This window comes from Zeus faber (genome assembly GCF_960531495.2).
Source record: "Zeus faber genome assembly, chromosome: 12".
Classification (NCBI taxonomy): domain Eukaryota; kingdom Metazoa; phylum Chordata; class Actinopteri; order Zeiformes; family Zeidae; genus Zeus; species Zeus faber.
Window position 1 is genome coordinate 31385032 of NC_137196.1, and position 12500 is coordinate 31397531.

Here is a 12500-nt window from a genome sequence, read left to right on the forward strand (position 1 = left end):
GAAGCCCGACGTGAGCGTCTACCCAGCATGCACCGGTGCTGTGCACAGCGTCTACCCAGCATGCACCAGTGCTGGGCAGAACAGGAGCGTGCTGCTGTGCGTGGCCAGAGGAATGTTCCCTCCTGAGCTGCACTTCACCTGGAGCGGCGGAGGAACGTCTGCAGAGCAGCTGGAGCTCAGAGGAGCGGCCTCCAGCACCAGCATCTTGATAACGGATCAGCCGTCAGCAGGCACCCACCAATACACCTGCACTGTGGACCACGAGAGCGGCAGGCGGGAAGCGGGCGTGGCAGCAGGTAACCAACAGCTTTGACCTTGGGCTGCTCCAAGTTCAACACTCACTTCCCTTCAGTTGATCTGATGTTTTTATGACCAGGCGACCATCTTGGATCCCAGAAACCAGACGCTTCTCCATCTCCTCCATCTCCTCCACCTCCTCCATCTCCTCCACCTCCTCCAGCAGGTTGGACCTTTTAACAGTGAATTAATTAAGAGTTTGGAGTCAGACCCTCCACAAAACATCTTTTAATTCTTTAAAATGAGAATTAAATGTAATGTTTATTAAATGTAATATTTATTAAATGTTATATTTATTAAATGTAATGTTTATTAAATGTAATATTTATTAAATGTAATGTTTATTAAATGTAATGTTTATTAAATGTAATATTTATTCAATGTAATATTTATTAAATGTAACGTTTATTTAATGTAACGTTTATTAAATGTAACATTTATTAAATGTAATTAGCCACGCCCCCTCGGGGCAGGTGAGAGAGCCACGCCCCCTGGGGGGGCAGGTGAGAGAGCCGCGCCCCCTGGAGGGGGGGCGGGCAGGTGAGAGCCACGCCCCCTGGGGCAGGTGAAAGCCACGCCCCCTGGCGGAGGGCAGGTGAGATCCATGCTCAATGGGCAGGTGAGAGCCACGCCCCCTGAGGGCAGGTGAGCACAGGTCGACCTTCTTGTTCGTTCTGGTTTCACACTTAAATCAGAGTCAACTACTTAAAACAACAAGGAAAGTCAACTAAAGCACTGTCTCACTGTCACTGTGCCTTCCTGTCTGTCTCTCTCGCCCTGTCTTTCTGTCTCTCTATCTCTGCCTGTCTCTCTCTCCCTGTCTGTCTGCCTGTCTCTCTCTCAGTGTTGTTCCAGGTCATGTGCACCTTGAGGACGGCCTCTCTCATCTACATACTGATGCTGCTGAAGATCTTTGTTTACTGCTGTGGACTGACCGGCCTTCTGGTCACCATGACAACAAGGACTCACCTGGACTGACCGGCCTTCTGGTCACCATGACAACAAGGACACACCTGGACTGACCGTCCTTCTGGTCACCATGACAACAAGGACACACCTGGACTGACCGTCCTTCTGGTCACCATGGCAACAAGGACACACCTGGTCACCATGACAACAAGGACACCCCTGGACTGACCGTCCTTCTGGTAACCATGACAACAAGGACACACCTGGACTGACCGTCCTTCTGATCACCATGACAACAAGCACACACCTGGACCCACCGTCCTCTGAGTGGTGGAGTCGTCTTTTAAGTCTTTTATTCTATTTTACTTATTATTTCCTGAACATTTTGATAAATTAAAAAATGTCCAAATGTCTTTTTGCAGCATTTTAATGAGCTTATCATAGAAAATGTCACATTTCATGTGTTTTTTCTGTTTAAAGTTATATATATATATATATATATATATATATATGATTTCAAAAGGTAAAAAAAAGTTTTTAATAAGGTTTAATTTTATATGAGACTCTGATGTGAATTAACTTTCCTTTCAATATAATTTGCTCATTTTATGATATATACTATATATATATATATATATAGTATATATATATATATATATATACATTTAGTTTGCTCTGCTACAGCGATTTCTGTTCCACAGCTTTAACAATAAATAAATAAAAACATTTTACTGATCCGTGTAGTATTTAGTGTATATAGTATATATAGCATATATAGTATATAATAAACCTCTTGAATCTTGATATAGTGTATATAGTATACGTATATAGTATATATAGTATATACAGTATAGTGTATATAGTATATATAGTATAGTATTAAGTGTATATAGTATATATAGTATATATACTATATATAGTGTATATAGCATATATAGTATATAATAAACCTCTTGAATCTTGATATAGTGTATATAGTATATATATATATAGGATAGTATTTAGTGTATATAGTATATATAGTATATATGGGGTATATAGCATATATAGTATATAATAAAGCTCTTGAATATTGATCTTGATATAGTGTGTATAATATATATAGTATATATAGTGTATATAGTGTATATAGTATATATCGTGTAAATAGTGTATATAGTGTATATAGTATATGTATATAGTGTATATAGTGTCTATAGTATATTAAGTATACAAAGTGTATATAGTATACTGTATAAAGCGTATATAGTATATATAGTATATATAGTGTATATAGTATATATAGTATAGTATTTAGTGTATATAGTATATATACTAAATATAGTGTATATAGCATAAACAGTATATAATAAACCTCTTTGATCTTGATATAGTGTACATAGTATACGTATATAGTATATATAGTATATATAGTGTATATAGTATATATAGTATATATAGTGTATATAGTATATATAGTATAGTATTTCGTGTATATAGTATATTTAGTATATATAGAATATATAGTGTATATAGCATATATAGTACATAATACACCTCTTGAATATTGATCTTGATATAGTGTATATAGTATATATAGTTTTTATAGTGTATAAAGTGTCTATAGTATATATTGTATATATAGTGTATATCGTGTACAGTATATAGTGTACTGTACATAGCATATATGGTATATATAGTATATATTGTATATGTATATAGTTTATATATTGTTTATAGTGTATATAGTGTACTGTATATGGTGTATATAGTATATATTGTATATATAGTGTGTATAGTATATATTGTCTTTATAGTGTATATCATGTATGTAGAAAATATAGTGTATATAGTTTATATAGTGTATATAGTATATATAGTATATACAGTATATATAGTGTAAATAGTGTATATAGTGTATATAGTATATATTGTCTTCATAGTGTATATCATGTATGTAGAAAATATAGTGTATATAGTTTATATAGTGTATATAGTATATATAGTATATACAGTATATATAGTGTAAATAGTGTATAGAGTGTATATAGTATATGTATATAGTATATATAGTGTCTATAGTATATTAAGTATACATAGTGTATATAGTTTACCGTATAAAGTGTATATAGTATATATAGTATATATAGTATATACGTATATAGTGTATATTGTGTATATGGTGTATATAGTGTATGGAGAAAATATAGTGTATATAGTATATATTGTAGATCTAGTGTATAAAGTGTATATAGTGTATGGAGAAAATATAGTGTATATAGTATATATAGTGCACATAGTGCATATAGTATCTTGTAAATATAGTATATATAGTGTATATAGTACACATTAAATAGTGTATATGATGTAGATGTGTATATAGTTTAAATTGTGTATATAGTGTATATAGTATATATAGTATATAAAGTGTATATAGTATATATAGTGTATATAGTATATATTGTATATATAGTGTATATAGTTTATATAGTGTATATAGTGTATAAAGTATATATAGTATACATACAGTACTGGATATAGTGTATATAGTATATATAGTATATACAGTTTATACAGTGTAAATAGTGTATATAGTGTATATAGTATATATATATATAGTGTATATAGTGTACATAGTGTATATAGTGTACTGTATAAAATGTTCATAGTATATATAGTATATATAATATATACATATATAAAGTCTATGGAGAAAATCTAGCGTATATTGTATATAGTATATATAGTGTATATAGTATATATTGTAGATCTAGTGTATATAGTGTATATAGTGTATGGAGAAAATATAGTTTATATAGTATATATAGTGTATATAGTGCATATAGTATCTAGTAAATATAGTATATATAGTGTATATAGTACACATTATATAGTGTATATGGTGTATATGGTGTATATAGTATAAATAGTGTATATAGTGTATATAGTATAAATAGTTTATATAGTATATATAGTGTGTATCATGTGTATGGTGTATATTGTATAAATAGTGTATATAGTGTATGGAGAAAATATAGTGTATATAGTATATGTAGTGTATATAGTGTATATAGTGCATATAGTATCTAGTAAATATAATATATATAGTGTATATAGTACACATTATATAGTGTATCTGGTGTATATAGTAAAAATGGTGTATTTAGTGTATATAGTATAAATAGTATATATAGTGTATACAGTACATATAGTTTACATAGTATATTTTGTATATATAGTGTATATAGTATGAATAGTATATGTAGTGTATATAATATATATAGCGTGTATCGTGTGTATGGTATAGTGCAACATTGTTGGCAGATCAGCAAATATCAGTGAAATTTGCAGAGTCAAACCAGTCATCCTAAGTTGCAATACTACAATACTAGATAACATAAACAGAGCAGTATTACACTACACAGCAACCTCAGCACGAGATATCACATTTCAAGCAGTGTGCGGTGCCTGATTTGGCTGAAAAGTTTGGTCAATAAACTATGAACATATACTATAGATATGACTAAGGACCATATACTGAAACAAGACTAAGGACCATATACTATATCTAGGTCAAAGGACCATATACTTAACCAGGGCAAAGCACCATATACTATTGCTAGGGCCACATTACGGGATCTCCAAGGTACGAGGACCTGAAAGGATACTACAGGGTAGTAAGGGATAGTCCAGGGTAGAACGAGGTAGTACAGGGTGGTACAGGATACTACAGGGTAGTAAGGGATAGTACAGGGTAGTACGAGGTAGTAAAGGGTGGTACAGGATACTACAGGGTAGTATGGGATGGTACAGGGTAGTACGAGGTAGTACAGGGTGGTACAGGATACTACAGGGTAGTAAGGGATAGTACAGGGTAGTACGAGGTAGTACAGGGTGGTACAGGATACTACAGGGTAGTAAGGGATAGTACAGGGTAGTACGAGGTAGTACAGGGTGGTACAGTATACTACAGGGTAGTAAGGGATAGTCCAGGGCAGTACGAGGTAGTACAGGGTGGTACAGGATACTACAGGGTAGTAAGGGATAGTACAGGGTGGAACAAGGTAGTACAGGGTGGTACGGGATACTACAGGGTAGTAAGGGATAGTACAGGGTAGTACGAGGTAGTACAGGGTGGTACAGGATAGTACAGGGTAGTAAGGGATAGTACAGGGTAGTACGAGGTAGTACAGGGTGGTACAGGATACTACAGGGTAGTAAGGGGTAGTACGGGGTAGTACAGGGTATCAAAGTGTAATACGGGGAAACACAGGGTAGTACAGGGGAGTAAGGGGTAGTACAGGGAAGTACGGGGTGGTACAGGGTAGTATAGGGTAGTACGGGGTAACACAGGGTAGTACCACCACCAACCCCACCTGTTCATGTTCTTCATACAATGTTCTGGTCAAATTGACACACACACAAGATCTCCACAGCAGAATGAATGATGTTTATCCCAAGCAAGAAAGATATACGCATATATATATATATATATATATATATATATATATATAAATATTTGTATATTTCATCCATCAATCTAAGTTTGGTTCTCAGGTTTCCATTGTTGTTCATCATCATCTGTATTTGCTTCACTGTTTTAATAAAACAAGATTAAGGTGAAAATCCATAGAATATAGGTTCAAAATAATTATAATCAATGAAAACATTGTTTCATTTCAGTTGCTCCTCGAAAGCATGATTTATGCTGTGCAAGTCTCCATAACCTTTTACACTTTTTACCTCAATTTAAACTTTATCAACACTTCCATTGTTAGATGTGACCCAGCAGAAATTAATTGCCAACATTAATCATGTGTTGTCTGTATTGTTTGTGTAACCCACATTAAAATATACTTAGTGTGTAAGACTAGTAATAAAAATAAGTGAATATATCATTTTAATAGGTTAAAGCATAATTTACATCAAATAAAGTAAAACATCAAGAATAAATCATTTGTATGAAGAAACAGTTGATAATATGCCTTTGTATATTAATAGAGAAGTATTCCCCTCCAACGTGAGCGTTGGAACTAATACAAGCGTTTGTAAAGCAGCTAAAGTCAAACTACTGCACTGACCATGACTAAAAAATCACTAAGAATTTAAAATGAGGTTTCAAAGTTGTGAAACAAAAGCAGTTCCCTCTGTTCTGAGAGGCTGCGGGCGTGTCAACTGAAGGTGCTGTAACCACGCCCTACTGCGTTCATCTCATCCAGCGTTCACCTTGGAAGCGACCCCGAGGCACCTACGGGATCGGCACCAACACTTGGCACAAGTTCACGGTCTCCACGGTTAGCTTAGCTTAGCTTATTTCACCGCTGACGCTCTGAATCGGACTTGGTGCTTATATTGTGTTGGGGGCGGGGCCAGCCAGTGGCTGACCGCTCTACGTCAACCAATCACGACTAAGTCAAAGGGTCGAACTGCACAGCTCAGTACGACGTGGTTCAGCCTGTTCACGTGAATTAGAACGACTTTGAAACATTTAAATGTGTTTAGAAACAAATCAGTGAATTCACTTGACAGCGACTCTGAAGAAGAAGAAGTAGACGTGGTCGTCTGTGGCTGGAGAAAAGAAAACTCATTTTAATCACCAGTTGTATGATCTCTGGTGTTGGTGAGTTGAACCTGAGAACTGGACGGTCTGAAGCGTCCGGACAGCGTTTAATAAAGAAACATCCAAACCGTGTGGACAAATCTAGGTCCCATTCTAAATATATATTATATATGATCTATTATATATATAATACATAAATATATTATATATTATATATATATATATATTTTTTTTTTTTTTATTATATATATTATATATAATATATCATATATCATATTTCATATATAATACATATAAAGATTATATATTGTATATTATATATTTTTTTATTTATTTTATAAATTATATATCATATATAATATATATACATATTATATATTCTATATATATATGTAATAGGATATTACATTGTATTTGTTATTTTGGGGAACATTTCTCAGCATTTTAACGGAGTACAGTTTGCTTTCCATTGCGAGAGGCATTTCAGGACCTATCCTTCCACAACTCCAGGACGAGGAAAAAGAGCAGATGTTGAGACGGAGCGAGATGAGGATCAACCTGGATCAAGGTAAAGAAATCCAAGCTACAAACAAAAGATGGAAGCGTAGAAAGGAGTTTTTGTTTGGATGCCTGTGTGTGCTCAGACACTGTGGAAGCCACGTACCCACACTGTGAAATACCTCCTGACAAAAAACTCCTATGAGAGAATTTATGAGCAGGGTCTGCGGTTCAAATCCCCAAACCACTTCCCAGCCACTGTGTGTGTGTGTGTGTGTGTGTGTGTGTGTTCTAAGTTGACATAAACACATCTGTCAGCTGCTGTCATGTGATGGCCATGATTCCAGCCTGACATCCATTTATTTACTCTTCTTTCGAACGTTTAATCCATATTTGTTTCAGGCTCCTGAGTCTGGTTTGAAACACGCCCTCACCATGACAGAGGAACACACGTTCATCCCTTCATCCACACATCACTACACTCCCTGGACGCCTTAACAGTCAAGACCTTTCAAGGTGAATTTGGGCAATCAGTGAGAGACACGTGATATACAGTCTCATGTGACTCTCTTACGGTACTCACATCATATTTGGAGTCAGCACCTTCAACTCTTTGTCATGTTCCTCAAACCATTCCTGAACACTGTTTTCAGTGTGTCAGGACGCATGATCCTCCAGAAAGAGGCCACTGCCATCAGGGAACACTGTGGCCATGAATTGGTGTAGTGGGTCTGCAACAATGTGTAGGTGGGTGCTACGTGTCAAAGTAACTTCCACGTGAACGCCAAGACCCAAGGTTTCCCAACAGAACATTGTCCAGAGCATCTCACTGCCTCTACTGGCTTGTCTTCTTCCCATCATGCATCCTGGTGCCATCTCTTCCCCAGGTAAACCGGACATCCGCATGATGTAGAAGAAAAGGTGATTCATCAGACCTCCACCTTCTTCCACTGCTCCATGGTCCAGTTGTAACGCTCATGTGTCCATTGTAGGTGCTTTCAGGGGTGGACAGGGGTCAGCATGGACACTGTGAGCGCTCCCATACGCAGCAAGCTGCCATGCACTGTGTGTTCTGACACCTTAATAGCAAAATTTACTTTTTCAGCAGTTTGTGCTACAGTAGTTCTTCCGTGGGAATAAAGCAGATGGACTAGACCACTCCCCACATGCATCAATGAGCCTTGGGCCCCATGACCCTGTCACCGGTTGCTCTTCCTTGGACCCACTTTCAGTAGGTACAGTAGGAGCAACTTGGAGAGGACAGCTGGAACATGACAGAGCCCAGGCAGATCCGTGATCGGGGCGTGGCTGACCCATGCAAGAACCGTGACAGGATCGCGCTCGGATCCTGGCTGTAGTTACATTCCCCTCGATGATGTAATTTCCCGCCGGCGCCTGGGAACGCCCCCAGGCTGCATTTGTGGAAAAGCAGTCGCAATGCTTTATCTGTCCACCGGGGGATCAGTGGTTCCAAACGCAAAGCAGCTCACGTATACATGATATTCCTGCGTTTACCTAATGAAAAATATACATGTTTTGGAACAGAACATCTGTAATCTAATACAATCAATATATACATCTCTGATTTTAAAGAACGAATGGTTTGAAAGAATGAATTAATCCACGTTCTTTTTTTTTTTATGTAGATGTATTTCATTGAATGAAAGGAATGAAAACACTGTGTAACCGTGTGTAACAGGTGTTATAATTTACCTCAAATAAATGTGAAATATCGCAACAAATTTAATCACAATACTTAATGTATCGCAAAACTCGTCATATCGTGCGTTTTCTCGCCGCAGGAACTTTTTCGTCGCTCTCAGACTTTTTGGAGGAACCGTTCATTTCATGTGTCCTCGCTGCAGGCTACTGTAGGACCATCGTAGTTGTTGGAGAAACTCATTCAGCTCCTGAATGGATGTGCCACTGATGGGACAAATCATAGAATAAAAACAGTGTTTTTATTGTTGATGTATTTATTTAATTTGACCAAGTGAATTGAATGAAACAGAAAATCTCTGAGCGAGTGAGCCCGTGCTTTACCAAAGTGGGAACAAAGTTTTAAATGACACCTTGTAAATGTAATATGAGCGAAGGTTCAGCAACTGGGTGGATTATTTATCACTCAAATTTGTTCAGAAACTAATTTTAGTGGATTGATAAGATGAACTAAGTAAAAGTTACGGAGCAAACACAACACAAAGTAGTACTGAAACCCTGCTGGATGACGTCACATCCACATCACCAGTGCCAGGCTCTCCAGGAGCTCCCCCAGGTCCTAGTGCCCCTCGGGGAGTCCCCTCATGAGCCAAAACACGTCATGTCGTATGATTCAAGATTTTTTCAAGATTCAAGATTTTTATTTGTCACATACATATACATACTTCCATACATATATGCAGTGAAATGTAATATGTATATATTGTAATATTATTAGTAGTATTATATTGTAATAATAATGTAATAATATATGATGAGGTCCCAGATGATATATAATCCCACTCCTATATGTGTGTGTGTATATATATATATATATATATATATATATATATATATATATATATAAAAACCCAGAAACACCAAGAGCTTCAGAAACACCACCACCACCTACTGGAGAATCACCAGCACCACCTGCTTCTGGAGAAACACCAGCACCACCTGCTTCTGGAGAAACACCAGCACCCTGGCTGCTCCAGCAGGTGAAGATATTTCCTTCATATTCCATGTGATATGAAGTCACAATGTGAAACTTATACACACACGGAGCCATCATTGTGGAGGGGGTGTGAACCAACGTGTACCGTTGAAGAAGAAATGCTGACGTCACTTCTGAAAACGAGGCGAGGATCCGGTTTCACTTGTCTGTGAAAACTTTCATCCCTGTTTTGTTATGGATGAGGAGAAGCGGGTGGAGGAAGTTCTAAATCATATCGCGGACCTCAAACTGATCAGTGCGACCCAAGTCAGTGTAAGTAGCGCGTACCGGACTTCATTTTCCGCGATGATAGTCAGTTCGCGACGCAGAGAATGACAGTGCTGCTGAATCTGATAGCGGCGTTATCCCGGACTTGGAGAACATTTCAAACAGTGGATTTCAACCTGAATGTGGCGATGAAATGGAATATTTTCAAGAACCACCGGAGGAGACCGACGATACGCCCGTTGTTGTTACAATGAAACACAAGATTCTCAAGTTCAGCTGCAAATGCAGCCAGGGGCCAAAAGAAAATGAAAAAAGGCCCCAACAGGCTCTCAGGGTGTAGCTGGGATAAGGTTGGGGTTAGCCCACATAATAACACTCCAAGAACTTTGAAGATATTTGGCATACGCACATTAATATATACAATGACACACCGAGACTCATACAGAGACTCATATTATTGATTTATTTATTGTCTATTATTATTATTATTATTATTTATTTTTTTTAACCAATGCAATGCAACTCTTTATTCATTCTTAAATCATCAAGAACTGCTGCAATAACTCTGTCCTGTGGACGCCCTGTAGAATGACAAGAGCACAGTTTCTGGTTATAGACAACCACCACCAACCCCCCTCTTTGGAGAACGATTGATCATGTTTGGGTCTTTAAACAACTGATCACTACTCCAAGAGGGAGAATCACCACGGTGAGACCAATAAACATAGAAACAAACAACATTTACACAAAAACATGAACATTGGACGACAACATGTATTGAAAAACAGTGAATTAGGTCCAAGAAAACTGGAACTACAACTGGTCAAGTGGCCTCTTCCTGTCAAAGTTATGACAGCAAATGAGGAAGAAAAGGAGAAGAATGCAACCAGGAGGCTTCTGGGGTGTGTGTGTGTGTGTGTGTGTGTGTGTGTGTGTGTGTGTGTCCAGGAGGCTTCTGGGGTGTGTGTGTGTGTGTGTGTGTGTGTGTGTGTGTGTGTGTGTGTGTGTGTGTGTGTGTGTGTGTGTGTGTGTGTGTGTGTGTGTGTAAGATGTCCACCAGTGAGTGTACATGACTTATTCCCATTGTTACTGCTGTATTGTCTATTATTATTGATAGACTCTACATTTTGTTGTGTTGTCCGCACTTTTAAACTCCTTAATTATTAAACTTTTATAAAACATGTATATTCTAAATGTTCAATAAAAGCCTTTTTAAAAACAAAAGATGTTGTGTGTCGATGATGCTGTTCAACGTTCCCTCACAACACAAGAACCTGCAGAGATTGCCCCATTCAGCAGGGTGTCAAGTCCCCATTCAGCAGGGTGTCAAATAGCCATGTGGAAGTGTGGAAGTGTGTAGGTGCCAGGCTCTGTTGGTCCTCCACCCATTTGCATTCTGGGAGCTGAATGAAGCCAAGTGTGGAGGAAACTTTGAAGGTGATTATCTCAGAAACACAGTTTGCCACAGCCATGTCATTAAAAAGTCATAGCTTTAAAAATATTTGCTTGATTTGCACAAGTGACACCTTGTTTTGAAGCTCTTCACTTTCGTGTGAAGTGGCAAATTCTAAAGTCATGGGGACAACTTGGGGGAACATGTGGAGAACATGTGGACAACTTGGGGGAACATGTGGAGAACATGTGGAGAACATGGGAGAACACGTAGAAAACATGGGGGGACATGTGGAGAACATGTGGAAAACATGTAGAGAACATGGGGGGAACATGTGTAGAAAATATGGAATACATGCAGAGAACATGTGGAGAACATTTGGAGAACATGGGGAGAACATGCAGAGAACATGCTGAGAATATGGAGAAAACATGTGGAAAACATGGGGAGAACATGTGGAGAACATGGAGAAAACATGTGGAGAACAAGGTTAGAATATGTATCACTTCAGAAAATATACAAAATGTTAAAAATGCTTTAATTCCTCACTAACACAACTAAAATGGACCCTGTGTATTACTGCTCTCAGATATGATATTATTATGATTATGACGAGGATTCATATTATTATTATGGTTATGATGATGATGATGATGATGATGATGATTATTATTATTATTATTATAATGATGATGATGATGATGATGATGATGATAACGATGATGATGATGATTATCTGATGATTATCTGGGAGTCCACATCACAGAGGACTTAACATGGACTGTTCACACAGACACTCTGGTGAGAAAGGCGAGGCAGCGTCTCTACCACCTCAGGCAGCTGAGGAAATTCCGGGTCTCGGTGAGGATCCTCAAGTCCTTCTACTCTGGAGCAGTGGAGAGCATCCTGACAGGCAACATCACTGCCTGGTTTGGGAACTG

At 37.6% G+C, this 12500-nt stretch overlaps 2 protein-coding genes across 2 annotated transcripts in view; both read left to right on the forward strand.

Moving 5' to 3' along the window:
- The window catches only part of LOC307237769 (uncharacterized protein), a gene marked incomplete at its 5' end in the record, with an annotated part of 6817 nt that extends 5193 nt beyond the window's left edge, over positions 1-1624 (forward strand). Inside the window, 3 exons of the mRNA XM_080010533.1 lie at positions 1-296; positions 377-463; positions 1142-1624. The exon at positions 1-296 is cut by the window's left edge and continues 13 nt beyond it. Of these exons, the coding sequence (XP_079866659.1) occupies positions 1-296; positions 377-463; positions 1142-1275 (517 nt within the window). The 3' untranslated portion in view covers positions 1276-1624. The remainder of the gene's footprint in view (positions 297-376; positions 464-1141) is intronic.
- A 10322-nt stretch (positions 1625-11946) lies between these two features.
- LOC307237770 (uncharacterized protein) overlaps positions 11947-12500 on the forward strand; it is a gene marked incomplete at its 5' end in the record, with an annotated part of 6711 nt that continues 6157 nt past the window's right edge. The window contains one exon of the mRNA XM_080010534.1: positions 11947-12048. Within this exon, the coding sequence (XP_079866660.1) occupies positions 11947-12048 (102 nt within the window). The remainder of the gene's footprint in view (positions 12049-12500) is intronic.